At 47.1% G+C, this 27527-nt stretch overlaps 1 protein-coding gene across 1 annotated transcript in view; it reads right to left on the bottom strand.

Moving 5' to 3' along the window:
• Positions 1–27527, bottom strand: part of septin9a (septin 9a) — a gene marked incomplete at its 5' end in the record, with an annotated part of 79541 nt that overhangs the window by 31510 nt on the left and 20504 nt on the right. The window contains 1 exon segment of the mRNA XM_080857166.1: positions 25574–26269. Coding sequence (XP_080713292.1) covers positions 25574–26269 — 696 coding nt within the window.

The raw sequence follows: 27527 nt of genomic DNA, 5'->3' as shown, positions 1-27527 counted from the left end.
AAAATTAAAATGGAACTACTAGTGCACGTGTGTCTGTGTCTGTGTCTGTGTCTGTGTCTGTGTCTGTGTCTGTGTCTGTGTCTGTGTCTGTGTCTGTGTCTGTGTCTGTGTCTGTGTCTGTGTCTGTGTCTGTGTCTGTGTCTGTGTCTGTGTCTGTGTCTGTGTCTGTGTCTGTGTCTGTGTCTGTGTCTGTGTCTGTGTCTGTGCATGTACTGTAGGTCTTCTGGACACCAACAGCAATTAGGCCTACTAGCCTCTTTGAGGCTCTCCATTAAATACACATCAGACAATTCATTAGGCTTAAATTACCTGAGCTCTTGCAGCTCTTGTGTGTACGGAGGCATTATTACATAACCCAATGCAATCAAAATAAATGTTATGTTATAGGCAGACATAAATTAAACGCACATAAAATTTCAATAACTATATATTTTATGCATTTGTCTACCTTCATCATAAGGATCATACAAACAGCCAGCCGATTAATATCTAACTGAAGGTTAAACCTCTTTATATATATTTTTTTTTATTTAATAAATAACTGCAGTACCAGCGGCACATAATTCTTCTTGTAAGGGGGTTGAATAATAGCTCTGTAATGGGCCTTTGACAGCAAGCAGGGTCTGAGGGCCCTGTAATCTGACCTCTGAGTGACAGACATGGCCTCCAGCACCACCGGCAGGAGCATTACTCACTCAAAGACCCCGGCACAGCAGCCACGGCAGAGGGGCCCTCCCCTATAGACACCTACTACAGAGACCCACCTGACAGTGTGGGGAAAGCTCTACACGTTCTCCATCAGAAACATGACAAACCCTCTGTGGTCGGTGGAATGCTACACTCACACCAAGTCTATATATAAACTGCTGACGCCTTTCTGTTTGTTTGTCTGGCCCAGTTTACATGAGTGTTTTGGACAGCACTCAACACTCATGGTGTTAGTGATCCAAAGCCACAGATTAGCAGGTCAGGAGGACAGGATTCTGGCACGTCCACTTTTAACTGGGGCATCAAAGAGGAGAACTGGGTAGGTGGGTGGGGGTATTTACAAGACCCCCTTCAGGCTCGATCACAAGGCTCTCGGCACCATAACAGACAGGACTTAACAGTAAAATAGAGGACAGGAGAAACAAACAGATGAGGTGGATGTCCGTTGGCTGTTGGCAGCCTGTCATTGAGCGCGAGCGCTCTCTGTATTTATGGCTCGCCCGTCGTGCAGAGAACAGGTGTGAACAACACCTCAGCCCCGCCAGACCGGTCTGGTTCCTCAGAGCCGGAACGCTTCGACCAAGAGCCCAAGCCAGGGAGGCTTTCAAGCACGTACTAGTAGAGCAGTCCAGGGGAGCTCCCCTCACGGCAGAGAACACGCAGAGAACACGCTAGAAGGAGAGGGGGGTTCTGGCAGAAGGCAAGGGCAGACCATGCTGTAAAGAACAAGTCTGCAGGAGGGCTATGATGTCATGTGTACATAGCCATGCCTGCCATTGAGTAAACCTGCTCCCCTACCGCCCTGTTACAACCTTTCAACAAGAGATCCTCATTTATGTTGCGGGTAGTCAAGTCCAGCTGCCCATAAGCATCCACTGAGCCCACGGCCTCCCACTGGCTGACAGGGACACACGAGGAACATGTGGAGTATGAGGAGCTGAGAGACGTGTTGACATCCAACAATCTCCCCCCCCCCCCCCGTCTCCCACGCTATACCACAGCTGGTTATTTCTGCCAAAGCTGACATCACAGGTCAACCATCCAGGGCAAGCAGCAACTTTTACAGGATCTGGCAACACCGTGCCAATCCCTCTTAGCGGCCTGTTGTGTATAGTATTTAACACCTGCCCCAAAGACTGGCCCCATCGGAGAGCCAGTTGGGCTGATGTGGACCTGCCCACGAAGAGACCAGAGAGCGAGAGAGAGAGAGAGAGAGAGAGAGAGAAAATACTTTGAAAATCTTTTTTGAAACGTTGAAGCTCCAATCTATTGCAGTTCAACGCCTCCATTCCTTTGGAGTTTTGGGAGTCCCAGAAGGCATTGCTCAAGTTGAATTGGCGGGCGCACGACCCCGAATGTGGAGGTCAGCCCTGGACAAACCAGAGAAACAGTGCAGCCCATAAACCCACTGCACTGTTTGAGAGACCGCACATCTCTGGACTGGAGTCAGACACGTGAGAAACTCCCTGGCGTGCATAAGAGCAGCGCAGGGGGATGGGGGGGAATAATAGACGGGGACGGGGGGAAGGAGGAGGACAGAGGTACCAATTAAAAAAGGTGAAGCTCCTCAGAAGACAAGAGGGTGCAACATGCTGATTACACAAATAACCCCCATCGACTCCTCCATTAATTACAGGGCTTAGAGCGAGGCTGCAAACAGCACATGAGGGGTGAAACAGAAGAGGGGTGTGTGTGTGTGTGAGTGAGAGAGAGCGAGAGAGACCGCCCCTCACACACACACACACACACACACACACACACACATACATACATACAGCTGCTCCGTTTCCAAGGTGAAGTTAACCATTTATGATAAGTTTTCCATTTAAAATCTGCACACGTGAAATCAGCAAAAGTAAAAAAACATCTTTGAAACAACACTTTGCAGTCCACCAGCTAACAACAGTCAAGCATGCACGCACACACAGACACACACAGACACACAATAGTTCTCATTGTAAACTTCTGCAGTACAATCAAACAAGAAGTTTCAGTCCACATTCTATTTCCATTTCCAGCAGCAGAGTCTCTGCATGGAGGCAGAGAGGAGAGCGAGTGGAGAAGCGGAGAAAGAGAAAGAGAAAGAGAGGTGGAAAAAGGCAGAAAGGAAAGAGAAAAGACAGAGAGCTCTGACTCACCCTCCTTACCCGTCCCCTTGCCTAGGCTCTATCCTCTAGTGTGAGCCCCAGCTGGAGTCACTGTGCCCCCCTCCCCTTACTCTCCCTCACACACACACACACACACAGACACACTAGCACACACACACACACACACACACACACACACACCACCTCCTGAGCCCCTCCCTCTACGAGCTCATGTGACATTCCCAGCAGAGACTCGCCACACCTCCCTCCCTTCCTCTCTCTCTCTCTCTCTCTCTCTCTCTCTCTCTCTCTCTCTCTCTCTCCCTCTCCGACTGCCTATTTCCTCAGCTCTGGCAGATGAAGTAGAGCACCGCAGCATGACAGCTAGCAGCCACCACTAGCCTAGCATTAGTGCCTCCACTCTAAACCCACACACACACACACACACACACACACACACACACAGCGGTCCAGGCTGGGGGGGTTGGGAGGAGTTGAGGAGTAGAGGACAGAGCAGCTCACCTCACCTCTCCGCTTCTCTTCCTTCCTTTTCCACTGGTTAGCTTTCCCTTGCACTCTCTTCTCCCTGTTCTCTCGTTCTTTCCCTTGCACTCTCTTCTTCCTGTTCTCTCGTTCTTTCCCTTGCACTCTCTTCTCCCTGTTCTCTAGTTCTTTCCCTTTCGCCTCACCCACTCCTCTGCTCTATCTCTCTCCACTTCCCCTCCCTCTCTTCTGTTGTTCAGCTTCTCTCTCTATCTCTCTTTTTCTCTCCCTCTGGCTTACTGAGAGCTACAGCCCCCTTGCTCCTCACTCGTGGCTCTGGGAGCTTTGAGAGAAAACAGACAGCCCTCAGAGTCTGCAGCGTGCGTACAGACACACACACACACACACAAGATTTATGAGCTTTTAATTACCTGGTCCTGTTCAGGAAGAATTTGTGGGATTTCAATTATTTCTGACAGAGCCCTCCATATGCATACAGTGCAGCCCAGTGTGAGGGGTCAGCCCATTCAGAACGATCTGTACCGGACACCTAGCCTGACGATGTCATACTCTATTTATTTCTATTCTATAATTCTAGTCAGAATATGAGTCTCATACTCCTTCATTGAGCTGTGATTATGGGGCGTTTTTCAACAAACCAGGAAAGAAAATGCCTCTTCGCTTAAGTGGATACCTAGAACCAATCAGAGCAAGGTAGTATGACCATCTGACACATTAAACTATTACCGGATCCCGTAGGAAGGACAGCAAAAAAAAATAAAAAATCGATCGACAAATGCCTTGATCACGTTTCTCTGTTCCTCTTTCAAAATGAATGCGCTGTCAATATCTGTGAGATATGCATGCTCACGTTATACTTATTAGCAGCGAGGCTAGCTGGGTACTATGTGTTTCAATGGGTTTTTGGTCTAAGCGTTAGCAATAACCTAACAATAATGGTCTACAGCTTCAGTTAAGACCTACAATACTCTGCAACATTCATGTTGCAAAAATACACAACTAACCGAGTCAATGCAGACATAAAAAAACTGTGTAGATAGCTTAATTCACATAAAATATTTCCCACTAACAGGCTCCTGAGACGCCGCCATCTTGGTACGATTTCGAATCTACCGTTAATTCAACTCAAGCTTTGGTTGATCATCTGTCTATCATCGTATAAAGCCCGCCCTTACAATTTGATTGGTTAGATCATTTTTCTGAAAACTGATAATTTCTTCCCAACGGAGCAGTGCCAGACCGAACTTCCCAGACCACAAATGTGGTGGGCGGGGCTAAGTTCAGTCTGGTATCCAGTCTACCGGACATCAGGACTCATGAATAATATTCGTTTGTTACTAGCCATCTGTATCTTGCAAACACTTCAGGCGATTTTGACTGATGCACATCAAAAGTTGCATGTCCACTGTAACAATCCAATGTATTCACCTTGGGCCAAATTCAACATCTTAGCCTTAGACACTTAAGTGCACAGCTAAACAGCCATGATGAGAAGTCATTTACAAACGATTATCATCACCTGTTTAGCTGTCCACATCTTATCTTGGCTAAATGCACGATGATTCAGTATTCTAAATGAATCACCTGCTGCATGCCCTCATTCTATAGGGTGAGCCCTGACATGTGCGTTAACAACGATGCACATGTTGGGCGAGTACACTGCTGTTGAGACGTCGCCAACACGACCGACAAGAAATAAGGAGTAAGCAGTTCACAGAATTTGATCATTTATAAATCTTCAAAATGTAAAAGAGTTCAAAAGGCAGCAAAACGATTGTTAACACTACAAGCCGTATATCGCATTACAACATTGATATCACTAAACTCTTGGAGCAGATTGCTCCTGTGGTGAATATTCCAAATTGGCGGTGACTAGGTTCATCTTCTTCTCTGGAGCAAACTTTGAGGATTCATCATTTTAGTTACTGCCCTACCTCCTGTCCTTTTGAGTGCATTCGAGAGTAGACGGGACATAACAGTGTTGAGAACCTTAGAACCTCTGAGGCAGGACTGGGGTGCGGTCTGCTCCAGAAAGTTCTACCACTTTACCGCTGCATTTGGCTGCATCCCAGATGACTTTAGGCAAGACATGCAGGTTGGCGAGAAGTCCCTCAAAACCAAGGGATGAGTCTAAAAAAAAAAAAAAGAGAGAGATGCATCCCTCTGTGAGCACTTGTGTCACACTGAGTGACATGCAAAAAAAAATTAAGGAAGATGGAAGGGTGTGGGAGAAAACATGAGTGCAACTTTGTTCTGATTAGGGTTTGGGACAGCGGAGCTGAATGCTTCAGACGTGGTGGTGGTGGAACCTTTACTACCAGTCATCCATCCACAGGGCTCTTGCTCACAGGAAATGCATCCGAGTTCCATGTCACAGCAGATATCACTCACAGAGCTCCCCTAATTGGAGAATGCAGGGGTTGTGGTTGAAGGGGAAACACCACGGGGAAAAGTTGGGGGTAGGAAAGTGTTACAGCTAAATAAGCGGTGCCAAGAATAGCCCCCTTCTACCCCCCACCCCCCCCCCCCCCCCCAATGGAACATACAGAGAGGGAGCTGTGGCTGTTCAGTCTGCAGATGCCCCTGCGCACATCCCCCCCCCCCCCCCCCCCCCACCCCTCCCTCCGCTGCACCACTTCCTGTACCCCACCAGAGCTGTGATCAAGTTTCCACGGCAACTTTTATTGACTGGAAGCTAAAATAAATCCTTAGGATGTTTAGCTGGTTTTACGGTGTCGTTACGGGCTGAGGCGCTTCCTCTGGGGTGGGCCTGCTCTGAGAGCTCGTCTCCATGTTCTTGTGAAGTGTTTGGACGGAGCTAAACAAGTGTTGAGAAAGCTAACTGAAGAGCTTGATCAAGTGACAAGGGGAGGGGCTGCCTTAATAATTTTCTCCTATCACACTGTAAGACACTGAAACTTTATTTGGATCGTGTCGCCCCCATCCCGGTCTAAACTCCAACCTCCTTCTTTCTGCTTAACGATTGCAGAGCTGGTTTAAAGCAGGTCTCACTGCCTGGGTTAGGGTTAGGTTTAGGGTTAGGCTACTTCTTTCCGCTTCTCGATTGCAGAGCTGGTTTAAAGCAGGTCTCACTCTCTGGGCTTCAGCCCTGTCCACAGCAACCCAATCCTAGAACAAGCACAGCACAGCGGTGCATTCCACTGGTGCTCTGTCTTGGTTCACTTCACGCCGGTTTCCTTCTGATCACGACATCTGGAATAAACTCAGCCATCTTCCCTTAGGAGACATGAGTCAAGGCAAGAAAGCAGGATGGACATCATCCACCAGGACATAGACCTACACCAGGCGGGAACAAACCAGTAAGGAGAGAGAGAAAGAGAGAGAGAGAGAGAGAGAGACATGGACTCTCACAGAAGGAAGGAGAGACAGAGAAATGATACATGATACAGAACGGGGTGAGAGCGAGTGAGTGAGAGTTGAAGGGGGGGGGGGTCTTGTTTCAGATCAACAGTGGCAGAGTGCCATCTTCCACCTCTTCTCTCTCTCTCTCCTCCTTCACTCCATCCCTCCCTCGATCCATCCATCCATCCCTCTCTTTCTTTCTCTTTCTCTCTCTCCCTCTTCCCCCCCCCCCTGTGTTGTGCAGAAGAAGGCTGATTTATTCCTCCTTTGCTCTAACGCAAACCAGCCGGCCAAAGGCCTCTGGGCTCCAGCGTCGGCCATCATGACTGGCCTCTACTGCCTCTCTAGAGTGTGTGTGTGTGTGTGCGCGCATGTGTGTGTCTCTCTCTAGGGGGCCTTCACTGGCTCTAGTGCTCCTCTACAGAGCTGGGAGTGGGGTGTGGGACTGAGGGCAGTGGAACATTGCTCTTGGAGCCTGAGACTACATAACTGTGCTCTGCATCACACACACACACACACACACACACACACACACACACACACACACTAACACAAAAACAAACATCCTCAAAAGTAGTTCCAACAGGATGGATGGAAACGGTTATGACCATGCTGAAGAAAGACACAGACACAGGAGCAGAACCACACACAGATGGAAAAGGGATGACTCACTCTTCATAGAGCTCAAATCCACAATCTGGAGCAATGGAACTGAAAGCTAAACTGCCACAGCGACTAACTGCAAGCATTCTAAGATTGGAATGCCTTGTTTACCAATGCCACACACACCAGCCCCTAGAGTTGTGCTTTTCCCCTAATAACACACACACACACACACACACACACACACACAGGCAGGCACACACACGTGCCTCATATCTGCAGAGGGAAAGCAAACACTGATCTCAGCTCAGCGTCACACTGGAGGTCATGCTGATACAACACCCATCCATCAGACTGCCCACCCCTCTCTCCCACATTCACACACACACACACACACACACACACACACACACACACACACACAAACCTAAACAGACCCACACACACACACTGTTCAATCACAGCCCTGACTCCCCTCGGAGTCCTGGCCGAGAAAGGTGATATTTGCCCAGCAGGGGACCACCAGAGGAGCGCAATCAGGAGCCATGTCACCCAATCACCTTCCCCCGAGCCGCCTTCCATCGCCACGTGATAAGGGCTCAACAAACAACCGATAGGATGCCTGTGCTTCCAGTGAAGTTTACCAAGCCCCTATCCACACACACACACACACACATACACACACACACACACACACACACACACAACGATTTTCCATCATCATTTTTCTTGCCTTATTTGGCAGGCTTCCATGTTGCATGTAAACCAGACGAGTGGGGGAGAGGGGAGGGGGGAGGACTGCGGGTAGAACCAACAGGTATTATCTTATCTCTGCGTGGCCCGCAAAGTCCCGCATTTCCTCTTCTAAAACCACTAGAGTAAACACACACACACGCGCGCATACAAAACACACGATTACGATTACCCAGCTGTCAGGGGCTGATGGTGCTCTGTGGATAATCTGTGGGGTTGGGTGCTGGTGTGCTGGAACAGGCTTACCCAAGAGAAAGCATATGGTTTCTCCCCACTGCACTCACACCCACCCTTAATAAGCGGTTGGGCCATATCCGCCCCTGATCTGGGAGAGCTCACATCACATGCACATAATGGGAATGTCACTTTCTTCCACTGATAGCCCACACTGCAGGAGAGCTGAGAAATCTGATAGGGCTTTGTAGTCACACATCACTTCAAAACCATTACACACACAGACATGAAGAGATACATACTGCTTGCTTTTGCTACAGGTTCTCACTGTTAAGAAAAAAAAAAAAAAACACAGAGATAGTTTTGATGGCAGAGCACCTCTTGATTGCTCACCACCTCTTCCAGATGCCCTTTAGGAGGCACTATAGGTCCCTGCCCATCAAAACATCCCTTCTGAAAAACATTTTTGCCCCCCACTACAATAAGGACTCTGAACGCCTCACTCCAACCCTGACACAAGAACCTGCACTTAAAGTCTCCCGTGTCAATCTGAGATTGTAAATACAGTCATGGAATTTTGTCTTGTGCCATCAGTGTATATTGTCGGCTGAAATTGTCCTTGTTTCTAATGTCTAATGGGATGCTGAATGTCTAAATGGGCAGGGAGTTTTTTCTTGCCCCTGTCGTCATTGTGCTTCCTCTAAGCCTTAGAGTCTAAGGGGGTTCAGGCACTGGGCTCTGTACAGTGCCTTGAGGCTATTGTATTGTTTTTGTCCCTATATAAATCAAATTGAATTGAATTAATGTGTGGCCTATGTCTGTCACGGGCACTGAACAGAGCGTACCACACTATACCGAAAGCAAATTCCACCAACCTCAGTGGTGCGGTCATTTAAAATTATTCTGATTTTGAGAACATCTCGGGGTTACGTAAGGAGGAGGCCCTATTTCATTTCTTTTGCAGCCATCTGTTTTAAGAGCACGTCCCACTGAGGGGAGCATCTACTTTCCAAGGGAGGCTTGGGAATACCGCAGAGCCACACTGCAGAGCACAGGCTCCAGTCATGGCAGGAGGTGGGGGATTTTCCAGAGACCACATCAGTGGCCTGATAGCTAACGTGTTGGGTCACACTGTGAAGGCACTGCAGGGGATCCCTCTGTCTCCCACACACACACACGCACACATGACACACACTATCTACCAACGGAAACACAGGCTGCAAGTTCACGCTTGCATCGTTGTCGTCAATGTCATCTCTGGTTCAAGGGAAACATCCTGTGCTCTGATCAGACTTTCAGCTGTGGAACATTAGTGAGCGTCTCTTCCCCTCACACAACTCAGTCAGAAAACAAAGAAAGACACACACACACACACACACACACACACACACACACACACACACCTTCTTGACCCCCTACAGCCTATATAACTCATTCGGTCAAACACAGGGATAAACCCCAAATCTGACCCATCAACCTGAGCACAGGAACCACACATTTCTAATGTACAGCATGTACATAAACATCCAACCCCAGGCCAAGGAGGGAGAGGGGGACACTAGGGTGGGGTGTGTGTGTGTGTGTGTGTAAGTGTGTGTGTGTAAGGTGGGGGGGGGGGGGGGGGGGGGGTTGTGCTCCTCTCTGATCCCCATCACACATGCAGTAGCTGAGCCACAGGGGGGGTCCTGTTGGGGGTCGGTGCTGGGATCAGATCTGCAGCCAGACGGGCAGACCAGCCAGCACTGAGCCAGACCCCACACTGAGCAGGAGCCTCGCCAACTTACTGCCATCTCTGTGTCTGTGTGTGTGTGTGTACACACATTTCTGATGCATGTCACTGTGTGCACGTGTGTGAGAGAGAAAGACTGTGCATACTTGCTCGTGTCTGTGTGTGTGAGAGCGAGAAAAAAAGAAAGAGTGAGTGTGTGTGTGAGAGAGGGGGAGAGTGTGTTTAGTGTCCTGACAGTGTTAGCCCAAGCTGTTCACACAGAGTCATTGTGTTAGGGAAGGGTACAGAAACACTACCCAGTCATGCACCCTCATGGACAGAGCCATAAACAGCAGGGGCTCAAGACTGGGACCATTTACTAAGATTTTGCGACCATTTTTGGAGACTGCAAATATGACCCCCATTTGTCTTTTGTTCTGTTTTAAATCATCATTGTTCATCAACTGAAACACCAGGAGGGAGGGAGAATTGGTGTGTGTGCACGTGTGCATGTGCATGTGTGCGTGTGTGTGTGTGTGTGCGTGCGTGCGTGCGTGTGTGTGTGGCCGAGTGATTAGGGTTGAGGTCATCTACCCGTGCCCGGTCCAGAAGTACTCACTCAGCCCTTTGGTGACAATGAAACCAACTACCAATGTATTTTTCAGAAGAAAAGATCATCCACCGCTGACCCTAACCCGAACTCACTGCGGCGACACAGAATGCGCGCAATTCATTGGAATTATTGCAGGAACACTGAAAAAGAGACCAGTGAAAAGATAAAAGGATTCCACTTGAAAACGACATGGCTTCAGAAGGCCCATCTAGAAGGGTTGGTTTCAGAGGGGCCATCTACAAGGGTTGGGTTTAGAGGGGCATCTAGAAGGGTTGGGTTCAGAGGGGCATCTAGAAGGGTTGGGTTTAGAGGGGCATCTAGAAGGGTTGGGTTTAGAGGGGCCATCTAGAAGGGTTGGGTTTAGAGGGGCATCTAGAAGGGTTGGGTTCAGAGGGGCATCTAGAAGGGTTGGGTTTAGAGGGGCCATCTAGAAGGGTTGGGTTTAGAGGGGCATCTAGAAGGGTTGGGTTTAGAGGGGCATCTAGAAGGGTTGGGTTTAGAGGGGCCATCTAGAAGGGTTGGGTTTAGAGGGGCATCTAGAAGGGTTGGGTTTAGAGGGGCATCTAGAAGGGTTGGGTTTAGAGGGGCCATCTAGAGGGGTTGGGTTTAGAGGGGCATCTAGAAGGGTTGGGTTTAGAGGGGCATCTAGAAGGGTTGGGTTTAGAGGGGCCATCTAGAAGGGTTGGGTTCAGAGGGGCATCTAGAAGGGTTGGGTTTAGAGGGGCATCTAGAAGGGTTGGGCTTCAGAGGGGCCGAGCCTTAGTGGCGCTCAGGGGGACGTGTTCTAAGGGAGGGGAATGAGAGGCCCATCTAGAAGGGTTGGGTTTAGAGGGGCATCTAGAAGGGTTGGGCTTCAGAGGGGCCGAGCCTTAGTGGCGCTCAGGGGGACGTGTTCTAAGGGAGGGGAATGAGAGGCATACAAGTTTACTTGGGAGGGGACTCGAAAACAGTCAAGTCCCATCATGAAGAATATAGTGCATGCAAACTTCTCCATACAAACTGGTCCAGAGCAGGAAATACTTGCTGAGTTGTAACTGTGAGACAGTCAAAGACAAGAGAGGACACTAAATGCCAGTGTGGAGCCCCGGAGAACCATGACTGAGCAGAAACTCTGCCCCTCCCTGCATTTCAGGTGCAAAACTTGAGCAAGTCACTGGAGGATGACCACAGGGCCAGGGGAGGAGAGTGAGAGGGCAGGGAGGGGACCAAGTCACTGGAGGATGACCACAGGGCAAGGGAAGGAGAGTGAGAAGGAGGGGTGGGAAGGGAAGGGGGTCAGGCTCTGGGCAGCGGAGTACGAATCAATGGCACTTTATTTAGAACTGCTGACCTGAGAGAAAGACGGGGGAGAGAGCAAAACAAAGCGAAGGAGAAAAAACACCCACAGTACTGACCTTCTGAATAGCATCTAAAATAAACACACACCAAAACATGCTTATGAGAATGCCGGGGGCGCTTGGCCAGTCATAAATGGAGAGCTTTTGATTTTGGTAACTACCTCACATACACACAAACACACACACTCAAAACACACAAACACACACACTCAAAAATTCTCAAAGCACACTCTCTGCTCTCTGGAGGTCAGTAACTAGGGTCCCATGCTGAGGAAAGTCAACTGGATTGGGTAGGGGTATTAAGGGCTGTTTTATCCCATTCCCAAGTTCTGTTGTGCGTGCCTCCAGCTATTTTTCTCCCCTACGCAGAATGAAGGCGGACTGAAGAAAAGAAGCGTGATTTATTCAAAATAGAAGTAAGTGGAGTCACAACCTCATCTACTTTGCCTGTCAGGTGAAGGGACTGGTTATTTGTGATTCATAGTTAATAATGATATGCCATAGTCAATAATTCCACCTTATTTATACCTAGTATAAATATATTACTTTTATTGGTGAGGGCTCTTTGTTCAGACCTGGGGATGGAGGTGAGAACTCCCTTTCCCCCAGGTTGAGAAAAGTGTCTGCAGCCATGGCCTATTTTGAATAAATGGTAACACCCCTTAAACATTATGTATATAACAGCCTCTCTCACATGGGATAGATAGATAAGCTAAGTTGAAGCGCTGACAAGCAGTGTGGATGTTTCAGCCTCTGTCTCAACAATGTGTGGCCACTATCATTGTTCAAGAATAAACCTGAAACATGACTGACAAATCCACAAACTGAGTCTTCCAATATATGGTAGAAAACTAAATTACCATCACAGGAAAACATGGACCATAAACATTAACCTTGTGAAAGTCATTCTAGTCCATACACTGCTCGAAAACGTACACCAGACAGATTTTAAAAAAAGGAAAGCAAGGGGAGAAAAGTATTACTTAAAGAACCCCGAATGAAAACAGATGTTTCTATTTACACATTTGCTAAGCCAATTTAGACATTTGAGGTGATGAGATTCATGATTTGAAAACTCACTGTTGAGGAAAAGGTATGCTACATCAGAATGCATGTTTCAATGCCTTAGCTTGAGACTATGTCCTGAAGCCTATTATTAAACACTCAATAGTAATCAAAAACCAACACCGATGACTGAAAATGACTTAAGATACGTGCCTCATGCCAGTCACCCTCTGAAACCAACCAGGCGCAAGGACAGACCGAACACTTAGTACCAGCTGAGAATGTGGATGATTACTGTGGCTTGAAAGTTTTTCGTCGAGTAGTCTGGACAAGTGGATGATGGACTCATGGTCCAGTGGAAATCACTTGATGCACTGTGTGTCGGTAAGCTTCAATATATCCAGGCAAGGTCGGAATTCGCACGGCCGCCTCATTTGCACTTGGAGAGCTCTCTTCCGTCTTTAATTGATATTGCCTAGTTTTATTGTAATTGAACTAATTATTTACCGTGCTTGTTCGCAAAAACATGTGATTAAATTTTGTTTCTTTCAGTTTAACAACGTAACCTAATATAATGTAATGTAGAATTATTTCAGTAGTTTAAAATAAAAAATTTACTCTCAAATAATCTGATTTTGTAATGTTATTTGCACATGTGTAATTATGGTAGAAATAGGCCAGCTGCCACCTTTCAACTTCAATATGGTGCATCACCGTGTGGCGCTTGACTTACTACCGTTCTCAGAAACACATTGCTAAAAAGCGTGCAAAGGGCAAAATACATGTGAATGGCAGCTACTGAGCCTCCCTTCACTGTGGTCGGTAATGCCTCCATTTTAAAACACCCCTCCACTACACACACAAAAAACAACCAGGAGATAATTTGCTCTTCCTAAAGGTCCTCTGTGAGTCCAGGCCCCCCGTCTGCTTCTCCACCTTTGCAAAAGGAGAGCCTGGCATCACCTCACCTGTTGGCCTCACCTGCAGCAGCTTCAGAAGTGGGTTTAGGCTTTACCTGTCTGACAGTGCCTCCTGCTGGCGGAGGAGAGTGCTGCACTGAATGGGAGCCAGGCTACAGTGCAGCTGAGAGGCATGCTCCTGCCAGAGAGCCACGGGGCGTCAGCGGCCAGCAGCCAGCAGCCAGCTCCTCACAGATGCAGCAGCAGCAGCAGCCGAGGCAGAAGCAGAATCACACTCTAAATGTAATATAGATATCAGACTAAACTCAAGAGGCCTCAGAAGCAACATACAAGAGCAGAAGAGCCTGGGAGCCCCTCTCTCCAGAAGAATACAAGCACTGGGTACTGTGTGAGTGTGAGTGTGAGTGTGAGTGTGAGTGTGAGTGTGAGTGTGAGTGTGAGTGTGAGTGTGAGTGTGAGTGTGAGTGTGAGTGTGAGTGTGAGTGTGAGTGTGAGTGTGAGTGTGAGTGTGAGTGTGAGTGTGAGTGTGAGTGTGCATTCTGAGCAGCCTTGTTTACTGCTAAAGTTGAGAGAGTTGAGAGAGAGTGTGCGCGTCCAAGTGCATAGAACCAAGACAGAAGCCCGTTTTAAGCAGAGATCCCGGTATTGATGGACGGGTCAGATTTAATACCCACACCCAATGGCGCCTTAATGTCAACCAATCAGGGACCTCTTAATAATAATACAAAATAAAAATGATGATAAACGTCCGGATTCGCGGTGTCATTCATTACTCTGCTCTACAGTGGCATCTGGTGGTGGATGTGGAGGTTGATGGAGCCCCCCCCCCCCTCCACCCGCTCAGAAAAGAAAGAATATAAGACAGGCTATAATATTAAAGGAAACTTTGCCAAAAGCGATCAGAGGATACCAACACACTGCCAAATGAAGTGGAGGATATACTTAATGATGACAAGGTAGGACTATATATCGGATCAAGACTTTTGTGTAAATATTGACCCTCCAGTAAAAAATCTGATATCTCTACACTAGTATCATGTGAAACGTTACTACAGTTGTGCTGTAATAGTTAGCTGCACAGCTAGAACTACAGTGAAAAAACAAGCTATAGCGCTAGCTGCTACTAGATGTGTGTAGTGACAGGTGCTAGCCATAGCATAGCTATTGCATTGCCCTTGACGGCGTCTCGCTAATCTGTCTATTCACTATTATTGTGAAGGAGGAAAACGAGACCAGTGAGGCAGCAGAAGACAACCATGAGACGACAGTCGTTACAGAAAGCTGTGCTTTTGAGGGAGAGGTGGAGGACAGGGTATTTTAGGGACGGGAATCGGCAGGGACCTCCCGATACGATACCATCACGATACTTAAGTGGCGATTCGATATGTACCGCGATTCTGTGGGTATTGCGATTTTGCAAGTGATTCGATTTAACGATTTCTTCAATTTCTTTTGGTTATTATTTGTTTTGAACTGGACCATGGAAAACAGTTGAATCAAACATTCAATTACAACACAGTCTAATTCACTTTGAGCTTTCCAAGTTTAATTTCAAGTTTGAATTCCTAAATCTTAACATTAACTTCATGACTGCAGGGCAGCCAATAGAGAAAATAAATACAAATGTGCCCTTTTATTGTATAGCCCCTGTAAACTGCACACAAACCGACAGATTAAGAAATGAATGCCACTTAGGCTACTTTTAAACAATAAATAAAAGGTAAATTAAATAGAATCAGTATAAGTTTTCTTAAAATTAGGGCTGTCAATAGATTTTAAAACATTTTGAAATTCATGATTCTAAATTTATCGCGATTAAAAGTTTGCTTTTCTTTTCAAGACTACATCTTATAAATTAACGAGTAATCACTTCAGACAGCGTGTATTTTAGACATTTTAGTTTAATTGTATTTTTTTCATGCTCTCTCGCCGTCATACGAGGAATGTATGCAAGACACAATGGTGCCCCTCTAGGGGTAAGCAATTCGAATCACCTCAGTCAGCCCACCGTCTTCAACTACCGGCAACCCAAACTGCTACAGAGTTGGCCAACGTTCTTCCAGACGTGCGATTTAAACTGTTGAGGTGCAGCATGAATTTCGGAACTAACGTCTGACATGTTTGCAGTCCAACATGTTAGCCTTTGTATTCCTACCTAGTTACTTTGTGTGAAGCTGAGCTTCTAGCTGTAAGGAACTCACAAATAGAATGCATTGCGCAACATGTAGGATTATAAGCGGCAAAAAATTGTCCCGCCTTATATACAATAATTAAAAGCAGGCTAGGCTTTTTTTTTTTTTTTTTTTATCGATTTTTGAGGCAGCGTAGCGTAGCGTTGTCACATACAAGAATCGTGATTTGTAACTGAATCGATTTTTTCCCCCATCCCTAGGGTATATGCAGCTGAGGTGGGGACAGACGAGCAGGAGCTAACAGAAGGAGAGGCGGCTGAGGGAGGAGTTGACAAGCAGCAAGAGCCTGGCAGGCGGCTCAAACCCCTACAGTAACGACCCCGGTGTCTGGGGCGATCGCATCAACCAGCAAGTGAAGTCATATTGGGCAACATTAGGACTGAAAAACTGTCCAACGAAAACTGGGGAATGGGGAGCTTGTGGCCAGAGAGTGGTTATGCTACTCTCCATCTCAGGGCAGTGTTTTTTGTTTTGCCTGTAAAGTGTTTGGTCAAAACGAACAAAATCCCTGTTTGTTAGCACAGGCTTTTGTGATTGGAAACATACCGCGGAGCGCATCTCACGAAAACAGTGACCTCCACAGACAAGCCATGGTCGCGTACGTAAACCAGGCATTTGACCGTGGCACAGTAGAATCGGAGCTTAAAAAGCAATTTGATGACGAGTGCACCTATTGGAGGCAGGTTCTCCATAGGGTTGTTGCTGTGACGCAACATTTAACAGAGCGTGGACTTTCTCTGAGGGGACACACAAGCGTTTTTGGAGATGTCAGAAATGGCAACTATTTAGGTAGTATGGAGCTTATCGCTCAATTAGACCCATTCCTGAAAGCCCATATAGAGAGGTATGGAAATTCGGACAAGGTAAACCCCTCGTATTTATCTATTCACGTGTGTGAGGAATTCTTAGAATTAATGGGAGAAAAAGTCCTCAATGAAATTGTTAGTCGGGTGTAGCTGGCAAAGTTCTACTCTATTAGCGTGGATTCAACTCCCGATGTGACCCACATAGATCAACTCTCTTACATCCTACGTTATGTGTCCCCAGAGGGAGATATTGAAGAGCGTTTTTTGACATTTTTGCCTATCACTTCCCACACAGGAGAGGCCCAATTTAACTCTGTCTTGAGCGTTTTGCAAAGAATGGATATTGACATTAACAACTGTCGCAATGCTACGACAATGCAAGCAATATGTCGGGCACATACAAAGGCTTGCAGTCCCATATCAGGGAGATAAACTCACTGGCAGAGTGGATACCCTGCGGAGCACACACGTTAAACTTAGTGGGGGTTACTAGTGCAAACTGCTGCGAGGAAACCGAGAAGTTTTTCACTTTTGTCCAGTCACTTTTCAACTTCTTCTCCAATGCAACGTCACGCTGGCAGGTTGTTACTCAGGGTTTACAGGCTAATGAGAAGGGGCGTATTGAAACTCTGAAATCACTTTCAGATACGAGATGGTCAGCTCACTCCGACGGCACCAAAGCTTTGTGTTTAAACTATGCGAGTATCCAGCAATCTTTACGGCTTCTCGCTGCTGATACATGTCAGACCTTCACAACACAAAATGAGGCCAAAACTCTAAAAAAAATGAATAAGCTGGAAATAACGTTTCTTTCCAGTATGTGGAACGTAATTCTCCTGCGGTTCCGCAAAGTGAGCGCTGCTTTACAGGCAATTGATCTAGACCTGTGTAACGCTGCAGGCCTAGTCTGGTCACTGAGGGATTATGTTGCGGGGTAACGTGATCAATTTGATCGTTTTGAAGCAGCAGCCTCCAATATGTCCCCTACAGTGTCAGATGTATACAAAGCAGACACCGAGCGCATGCATAAAGATACGGAAGAGACAGGCCGACTAGTCATCTGCACCAGATTGCCAACTACCAGGCCGACGCAGTTTATTAGTGAGCGTCTATAATGTAGTAATTGACAGGCTGGTAGTGGAGCTAGATAGGCGGTACCAGGCATTCAACAGCACAGTGGAGAGCTTTGGCTTTTTAAACACATTACGGACAACGTCTTTGCATGTCCTCCGAGTCTCAGCATCGACACTACAAAAAAAATACGCAACTGAGGAAGACTTTGTAGAGGAGGCTATTCAGCTTCAGCAGTACGTTCAAAGCAACTTGACCATGTCGACATCGGTAGGCGAACTCCTGAAACGTATTAGGAAAAGAGGCCTGCAGACCGTGTTTCCTAACATCGACATAGCACTTCGTCTGTACCTAACCTTGCCTGTCACCAACGCAAGTGGGGAGCGATCGTTCTCAAAACTGGCCCTCATTAAAAGCAGACTGAGGTCGACCATGCAGCAAGACCGATTGAGCCATCTCACCCTAATGTCCATCGAATCCGACATTCTTCTGGACGTGGACTTTAATGAAACCATACAAGAGTTTGCGGTTAGAAAGACCCGGAGAAAAACGTTCTGATCTGTTTTTGATAGGCCTATAGCCTATAGCTAATAAGACAATCATAAATCCTTTAATGGCAACTTGCCAATTTAATAAAACATCATATGATATGTGCATATTGCAACGAAATTAATAAGTAATTAAATGAAATCTTTCTCTTTTATTCACACGTTTTTAAGTGCAGCAACGAAATATTGTTCGCCTAACCTGTTATATTGTTGAAGTTTGTATTGTTGATTGTCATTCTGTCAATTTCTATGTGTACCGTGTCATTCAATAAATGGCAGAGGGCCAAAGATAAGTCCTCGAATGAACTCGTTTTTAAGATTGTTATTTTATTTTAAACAAGATCAAAACTGGCCCTCATTAAAAGCAGACTGAGGTCGACCATGCAGCTTTTGGTAACCTTCCCTGCTCTGTCTGCCTCCAGGGCCGAAGTACTACCTGTTCATAACTTCGGGGTTAATTCCCTTTCCTTTCGTCTGCTGCTGGTTAGAAAATAAATCCCCGCTGTATTTATTTCTTGTTGAGAAATTGATTGCGCGATTAGCGGGCGGGGGGCCTCAAAAAATGATATAGCCCAGGGGCCTCAAGTGCTATTAAAACGCCCCTGCCCAAACCCACCCGACCCATTAGGAGAGCCAATCTGCACCGCCGGGCACGCAAACATATGCATTGAACAACCATCCCAACATAACCAACCCCGCACACTGCTAACTTACAACTGAAGGGATTGCTTCCATATTATGGCATAAGGGGTTTCCTTATTTGGCACACTAAATATTCCAATAATTATCGTTTAAATAAGAAGCGAAAAAGAAGCAACTACTACGCTACTAAATAAACCGACTGTTTTGTCTGAACTGATGTTACAAACTGTTCCATCGCACCAAAATAAGTAACCCATTTCATGTTGGTGTGCATCATGTACAACGTGTTAATGCTTATGTCGGATTTGTGTGTTCTGACAACACAGCTGAAGTCTTGCTTCATTCTGGTTAGCTGCGTCACACCCCAGTCCCACCATGCTGGCTCTCCCTTTACACAGAGGCTGATTCAGCTCTGGGACTACCTCCGCCACTGGGTTATCAGTGGAATTATATCATCATATTTTTTACAGAAGGCAAGGTGGGATAACGGCACAACATTTCCGCTTTAAACAGTCTGTTTAAAAGAGGCTATATACAGATGCTAATGAATGTGAGTAATGAGGTGGATAAGAATCATCTTCATGTGATTCTGTAAGTGAGCAGGCAGTTCAAAAACAGCTCCATCTCTTTCCTGTTTACACTCGCTGCCCTCCCCCCCTCCTCTGTTTACTCTCTTGTTTGTTTGCTCGCTCGGTCATGGCAAAGCGCCTGGCCTTGGTTGATGTCTGGCTGAGCGGGAGCGGAGCGGCCACGGCACGCCGCTAAATGATTTACGCCTGAGCACATTTCCGCCCCTTGTGACACATGCACAAGTCCCGTTCTGTCCGCAGACCTCTGGGCCTGGTGGCTCTCAAAGGCAGCCTCTGTTTGAGCCAAGGAGAGACGCTGTCCAAATAAATATGTTTAGCCTGAGAGAATGATCACCCGGGACAGGGAGGCACATATCTCTGGCCTACATCTACTCGCTCACTGGCTGATTGACCCACTCTCTCTTCCCCCTCTCTTGTGGCCATATGATGTACTCCCTCCCTCCCTACCTCCTTCCCTCCCTCCCTCTCTCTTGGTAGTCTGAAACCAACCAGCCTTCTCTGACCACCGGCATTTTCAGCATTTTATGAACGCGTCCCCATGAAAGAATGGTGGTGTTTCAAAAAAGCAAAGAAAAAAACAAACCTGAGGTTTTCCCAAAGCTTCTGTGTGTTTAGGAATACATAACTACTTCTTTGACCCTGTGCAACCGTGAACAGCCTTTAGTGCCTGGAACTCTAAAAAATGAACTGAACTGAAATGAATCACGGTCAATGGTCAATAACATTAACAAGGTTCATGAATATTTGTTGTTTTGACAACACAGGGCAACTGCGGCAACTGGCGCTACTTTTAAACACGTCCTTTCTCAAGGGTTCAATTGTGGCCAACTATTTGTGTGGTCATGCTTAGATGAACAAAAAGAGAACACTTTAACAACAACAAACAAACAACCACAAGAGATTACACTTTGCAACCAGGATACAGATAACAATCTGTCAAGACTTGCTTGGTGACTCGTCATTTGGCAGTATACTGAACTGTCAACAGAGAAGTTAATCTCAAAGACATATACTTTGGGTCAGTCCCCAAAGCCTTCACAGCAACAAATCTTAAGTTGGGCTAGAAGGAATGGCATCTGAAAATGTTTGCCTCCCATACTTGAGTACAATCTAAACAACAGTCTTTTGGGCATTGAACGACCACTTCTTCAAGACTCCTGTTGATCAGTGTGACTCAGCCTTGAGGCTTGTAATGGAATTTTAAAACTATTTGAACAAACTCCTCTCCTCCAGCAGATAAGCACTTCCTCTTAGACACACACTCCTGCGAGAGGAAGTATTAGTGATGACTTAGCCAATAAGGCGAAGTGCTCGCTTGACAGCTCCGGCTCATGCATCATGGGAAAAAGCCTGGATTGCTTCCTGAGGTTGGGAAAAGGTCGGCCTTAAGTTAGGAGGGTTAGGCCACTGGAGATGCAGGCCTTGTGCTGTGATGAAGATATGTCGTATGGGTAGCTTCCGCACTTTGACTACAAGTCCATCACGTCACGCTCGGACCCCATTTTCGTTTATTATGCTACCAGAGTCAAAGACACACAGGCATCAAAAAGATTCAAGGTTTAAAGATGAAAACACGACACCCCCCCCAAACATGACCACCTCCTGCAGGCTCTCAGCATAGTTCTAGCATGGTGACAGCAAGCCTGTGGATAGAGCTAGTCACGGTGGGTCCAGTTTAAGATGGATTAAAGCTTATGTGAATCCTGAGTAGAACTGGTGTGCCTGTGGCATCCAACCCCGAGAGGTCCGTACTCTCGAAGTTAAGAGTTGGCAAGAGGGCAAGGTTAAGTGGAAGTGTCTCAGATGGGGCCAACAGGAAGGAAATCAGAGAGCCCTTTGAGTGCCTTTGTTTTCGCACAGACGTGTGAACTCCGAACGTGGAGCACCGTGAGATCATTTCCTGTCCAGCTTTTCCACCAATGCTGCGGAAGGTCCAAATGACAGGATGGTGGTGGGTGGGGGGAATCTCTGGGCAGACATAAAAACGACCATCTAAATAATGTCTATTTAGATTCGTATGGCCTTGCAGACTTACCAAATAGCACAGAACGCAAACACCCACCCTCTTCTAAACACCATAAGTAGCTGTAACTGCAGGGCAACAGCGAGTCCCAAAGGACGGGGGGGGGGTCTCACCGGCTCCAGGCCTGGAGTTCTCAGACATGTACCCGCACGTTCCCACCGGCAGGGTGGCGCAGGGGACCCAGCGGGACAGGTCACGGTTAATATGAGGGGGAAAGAGAGCGTGACCAGAGTGGCTCACCCTCGGGCCGATAACTCTCCCGAGAGCTACCGAATACTCAGACACGGTCACACCATCTCTTTCTCTCAGTCTGCCTTTCTTTCTCTGTTCCTCTCTTCCGCTTTTCCTTCTCTCTCTCTCTCTCTTTAATCCACTCACTGGTCCTCACATACACACAGACAATGCAAAGGATATCCTCTGCTGCCTGGTCCTAGCAGCTTACAAAAACAGGGCACCCATGGCAGAGATGAAGCCTCTGAAGTTCTGCAGAGGCCCATAAGACTAACACAGGACAACTCTTATCCCACCGCACTTCTGGTCTATTCAAATTGTATTCTAAACTCAGTCTAACTGAGCTGCTATTCACTCAGATACTGAAATACAGTGAAGCATTCCTTAGCATCTCAACAGGAACTTAACTCAAACTAGGTGTGTGTGTGTGTGTGTGTGTGTGTTAATGTTTGTGTTTTGGGGGGGTTGACACTACTGCAGGGTGGCATGACCTTTTAGGAGCCTCATGCTGCTATCAACAGGTAGGCCGAGGGGCTTTCCGTAAAACCACAGCGCCTTGAGGCTGGGAAGGACAGATCATTCTTTATCTCTCAACACCGTCATACCATCCTCCCTTTGACCAGCCTACCAGAGCAGAAGATAGACAGAAAAGGAGAGAGTGAGAGATAAATCTCCATGATGTCACCGAGCGAAACTGCAAACTTTGTGATGCTCACAATCACACAATTTGCTTCCTTCTGGAATGCCCCCAAAGACTACTGTGTGCTGGAGAACCCAACTCAGCCAATAGAGTTCAGAACACAGCACAACACCCTGCACAGCAAATGCTCAATTACACCTCAAAGTGGAACTAAAAACCTGAGCCTAACAACAAAAAAAGTTTCCTATTCAAATCCCTTTGCAACAGTTACAGGCAGCGTAGCTATGATACCCACATATCTTCAAAAACTGACCAAAGTAACGCAACCGCCTGCTCATGGGGGTCACAGTTGCTTTTCCACTTTGCCTGGAGTTTTTCCCGCTCTCCTAGGCCACCCCCCTACCCCTCCCGTTTACAGGAAGCCGCGTGGTCCAGCCCCGAGCCAGGAGAGAGGGATTGGATGGCGCAAGGAAGAGGTGGGGTTTGGGGGGTGGGGGGATTGGGTTTGAGTTCCCCCCTCCTTGCGGAGGCTTTAGCCGAGCGCCTGGTAATTGAACCCAAATGTGGCAGACACAGCCGCGGACAAAAACACATCTTGAAAAGGTTTTTCCCGTCACGTCTGGATTTTCTCGTACCTCGTGCACGCTCTCTTTCTCTCTCTCTCTCTCTCTGAGAGCAAAGTAGGAGCCGTCGCAAACCCCCGGATGAGAGACCTACAATGTATTTGCATGCACACTGAAACACGCTCACATTAACAAAACACATACACAAACACACACACAAAGCTAGTCCTTATATCACCTTTTGCTTGCTGGAAAAAAACACTAGAGTCAGAGACCACATTTCCTCCTTTTTCTGAAGGAGGAGATCGTTCTCTCTGGGGTTTGTTTTGAATTCAAACACTTCCCCCATCATCATGTGTTTGAGTGCCTTTGATACGGTTTGGACCACTAGGGCCCCAAAACAGGGCAAAACAGACACGAATAACTGCAGGGCAGCCACCCCCACTGAGAGTCACTCAGCCGTTTAATTGGCTGAGGACTGGCTTTTAATGGCATTGCCACACATGTGGCAGCACTGAATTGGCCATTGATCAGCCACCCGCCAACGAGTTGCCCGGCACGGAGGGGAGTGCCACGACCTCTGGGAACTGGAAGGCTTCTATTTTTATGAAGCGGAACATTTATGGACTCCAGATTTGGAATGTGGCACCTTACAAAGCTGGGCTTGGCTGGTGTGGAGTGGACTACGGGAGACCATCAGACACATCCACCATGGAAGGCTCCTTAGGTGTTGCCAATTGGAGCAGCTCAAGCAGGTGGATGTGAAAGGAACACTCCACACAATTAGACAATAAACACCTCTGGTAAATGAAAGTACCCCTGCCATGCTTGTCTACAGTCAAAGTGAAAAAAGTATGTTGTTAAATGACTAATTGCTTGGTTAATTAGTCTGTGCTAAACTGTCATGAACAGAGTGCTATCATGGAGTGGCAAGTCCAACTAATTAGATTCCCTGACAAATTGAAAGCGAAAGTCAGAGAAGAGTTGGAGTGTGGATAACACCAAGAGGAGGAGAGGACATGAGAAGAGGACAGGAGGAAGAGAGGATAAGAGGGGGAGAGAGGAGAGGACATGAGGAGGAGAGGAGATGAGGAGGAGGAGATAACAGGAGGAGGAGAACACAAGAGGAGCAGAGAACAGGAGGAGGAGAGGAGATGAGGAGGAAAAGACAATAGGAGGAGAGGACAAGAGGAGCAGAGGACAGGAGGAGGAGAGATGAGGAAGGGAGGGTAGACAGAAGATGGAGAGACCATATTAAAAATAGTATATAATAGGTGCAATGCTTCACTACATGATCTTTCCTTGCAATTTCTCCAGTTCAAAACTCATTCCTTTCTTTTTTCCCCTGACACTTCTTTGAGGAGGAGGATGGTGAGGATGAGTCCTGTCCCCTGAGGGCTCTGGGAGCACACTCCAACTCCGCTATCTCAGGAGATGGAGAAGGAGTGGCGGCGCTGGTATGTGTGAGGCATGAGTCAGTGTTCTAGAACACAACATGGCCCTGGGCCACCATCAACCAAACACTTCTGAGGACACCAGAAGAAATAGATATAAATAAAGAAATTAGAATTAAGCTCTCCGTCCACTCACTGGGTCAACAAAAACTAATTTCTAACTTCTTTGCCAAGTCCAAAGTCTTTTAAAGTCCAAATATAGTCTGGACTCCAATCGGTTCAAACTACAGATCGCAACATCAGACAAAAAGTTTGGTTGTCCAAACATGAATGTAATGCATCGTCCAATCCTAACCATGACAGAATGAAAGAACAAAGAAAAACAAATAAATACCCAAATAAACATCTCTTTTCAATAGCCCAAATTCTGCTCGCCAGAATAATAAAAGCCACCAGTACATCAGTAGGTGCCTGGCCAACCCAGGCACCCCCTGAGGAACCCGTGGTTGTGGTTCTTCAGTGTGCCAGGGTAAACCTATACTTGAGCTGAATAGTCAGCTTTAAAGTAACACTCGACTGAAGCCGAAACGACATGGCGTTCTGCCTGGCCAAAGAGTAAAGACTGGAGCTGTTATTAAGTGCAGTGCCTCCGTCTTCTCCTTGCAGGCAACAGATTACATTTTAAGAGAATGCATTACATTAGGCTCTCCATGGCAGCCTGCCTGACAGCAATCTCAGTGCCGCTTGCCCTCAAGTCATATTTCACTAGAAACTGACATCATCCCGTGTTGGAGTTGCAAAGAGCACATACTTTCCTACGCAGTGTCTCTGTTACTCTCATCATTAGGCAGAAGCGACGGTTAAAAGGCTTTTGCAGAATAACAGATTTTTTTTTGTGCAGGATAAAATGGCTGAAGAGTGACATTACACAGTCAGAATCAGAATCCAAATGAGCTTGAACATATGGTGGGAAAGCACGGGTAAGAATACTGAGTAAGAATGATGATGCAGTATCACTGACAGCAACCAAACCCCCACAAAGTTTAAAGTTAATTTAGGGTGAGAGGAGAGCAACAATGAGAAGATCCAAAGACTTACTCTCAGGCGGTGCGATGGGGGCCTCAGACACAGCTGGCTGGGGCCTGTGTTCCATATTGCTGGGGACCTCGCTGGACGCTGAGGGTAGGCTGGTCTCCACTTCTCTGGGCTGAGGTGGAGGCGTCTCCAGCGGCCTGTTGGCATTCAAGTCCATCCGCCTGGACGGAGTGTCAGCAGTCACAGGGCTGGGAGGCTCTACTCTCCTCTGGCCGGGCTCGGGGATGCGGGATGCGAACACCGGAGATGGGGGCTCTGCCCTCCTGGGGGCCACCGGAGGATCCTGGCTCTGGGGCCGGCTGAGGGTGACCTCCGTCCGCCTGTGGGGCGCGACATCTGGAGAGGTCCGGTGCACCTGCACCTCGGGCCTCCTCAGGCCAAAGCGGGTGATGCCGGGGCTGGGCGAACTGTCCACCTGCTTGGAGGAGATGTCGATGGAGATCTCCGTTCGGCGAGACAGTGGCTCGGTGGCGCGTCCTCCTGACACCTCCACACGCCGCAGGTTTGTTTTTGGCGAGCGCTGGTTGGCGCTGTCTGAGGGTGGCTTGGACGTGTGGTCGGAATTGCGGGAGCCCAGGTCATGGAATCGCTGGCTGCCAGTGGAGGTCATGGAGGATCGCAGAGAGTGGGTCCGACGGGAGAGGGGTGAAGAGTGCGTGGAGGTGTCCACCTCTTCCACCTCAAACGACCTCTTCAGAGCTGCAACACAAAGGTTGGACAGGGTCAAAGCTAGAGCGATTAGAAATGGCCTCTATGTGAGTCTCCCCAGTGGTGTAGTGGTCCCTGGAAATGTGGGTATAGCCTACTCTTAATTTTGACTTTTTTTTAAGCAGCCCATACAGCACAGGATAAACGCGGTGGGTATACGCAATGCCGACTGAAAAATAATATACTCAGTACACCAACCTGCGTATACCCTGGACTACACCACTGCACTGAGTCTGCCTCCTTTCCTTTCAGGAACAATCTTGATGGTGACTTAGAGTCAGGGTCACAATACAAAAATATAGAAACCAAACATATTATAATACAATTTCCCTAACAACGCCAACGCCTGGGGGTTTAAAAAAAAAATCGAATTTTTCGAATCGAATTGACTCTCGAGTTGTTCTGGAACATGAACATTTGAAAGGCGTTAGCCTACACATGGCACCTGCTTTATCAAAATAATGTTGGGAGTTATTGTAAATGGTACCAAAGATTAACTTTTCGTTATGACTGAAATGCTATAGGCTACATGCGGCGTTATCTATTTTATACCATTAACGCTTGCTAGTAGAACGCTGAAATGCTGAAACAATCTTGTTCGAATATCGCCACATTTTATATTTATAATTCGAGGAGTGAAATATCTGCTGGACACAAGGGAACGTGGCATACTGCACTGTTTACCTGATTTGGCTTTTTTGATGTACCTCGTGAACATCATAGTATCGATAACACAGAGCTGCTGCAGGAATTCACCACAAAACGAATCCAATTATAAACCGGTGGGAAGCCCAGTGGAATCATGGGTATGCCTTGGGAGACCTACTTGGTTCGTTCCAACCAAGTCATTGTTGGTACGAGCTAGTTTTCTAGCAGGCCCGCCAAAAGATTAATCAACGCTAGCCCTCTATATTATACTTTTAAGATCATAACAATGATTATGCATCCTCCAATCATGAATAAATTACACAGCAAACAGTAAAGGTGAAACGTGTTTTGTCGAAGAGGCTACAGCATAATTTTTGAAAGAATACAGTGTAAAATGATATGATCATACAATCCATGAATTTGGGCAACACTGTATTTCACGTGTATCATAATCCTGCACAACCAAACGGATCATATTTACAACCCCACATCCCACACTTGCATTAGACATTTCAGGATATCCCCTGCTCTGCAGATTTTATGAGCCATGCCAAACACTGCTGGTATGTTGCAGGCCTTAAAGCACATGCCAGAGACTACT

This window comes from Sprattus sprattus, assembly GCF_963457725.1.
Source record: "Sprattus sprattus genome assembly, chromosome: 18".
Taxonomy (NCBI): domain Eukaryota; kingdom Metazoa; phylum Chordata; class Actinopteri; order Clupeiformes; family Clupeidae; genus Sprattus; species Sprattus sprattus.
The sequence above is the reverse complement of the archived record's forward strand: the minus strand, read 5'-3'. Positions and strand labels throughout refer to the sequence as shown.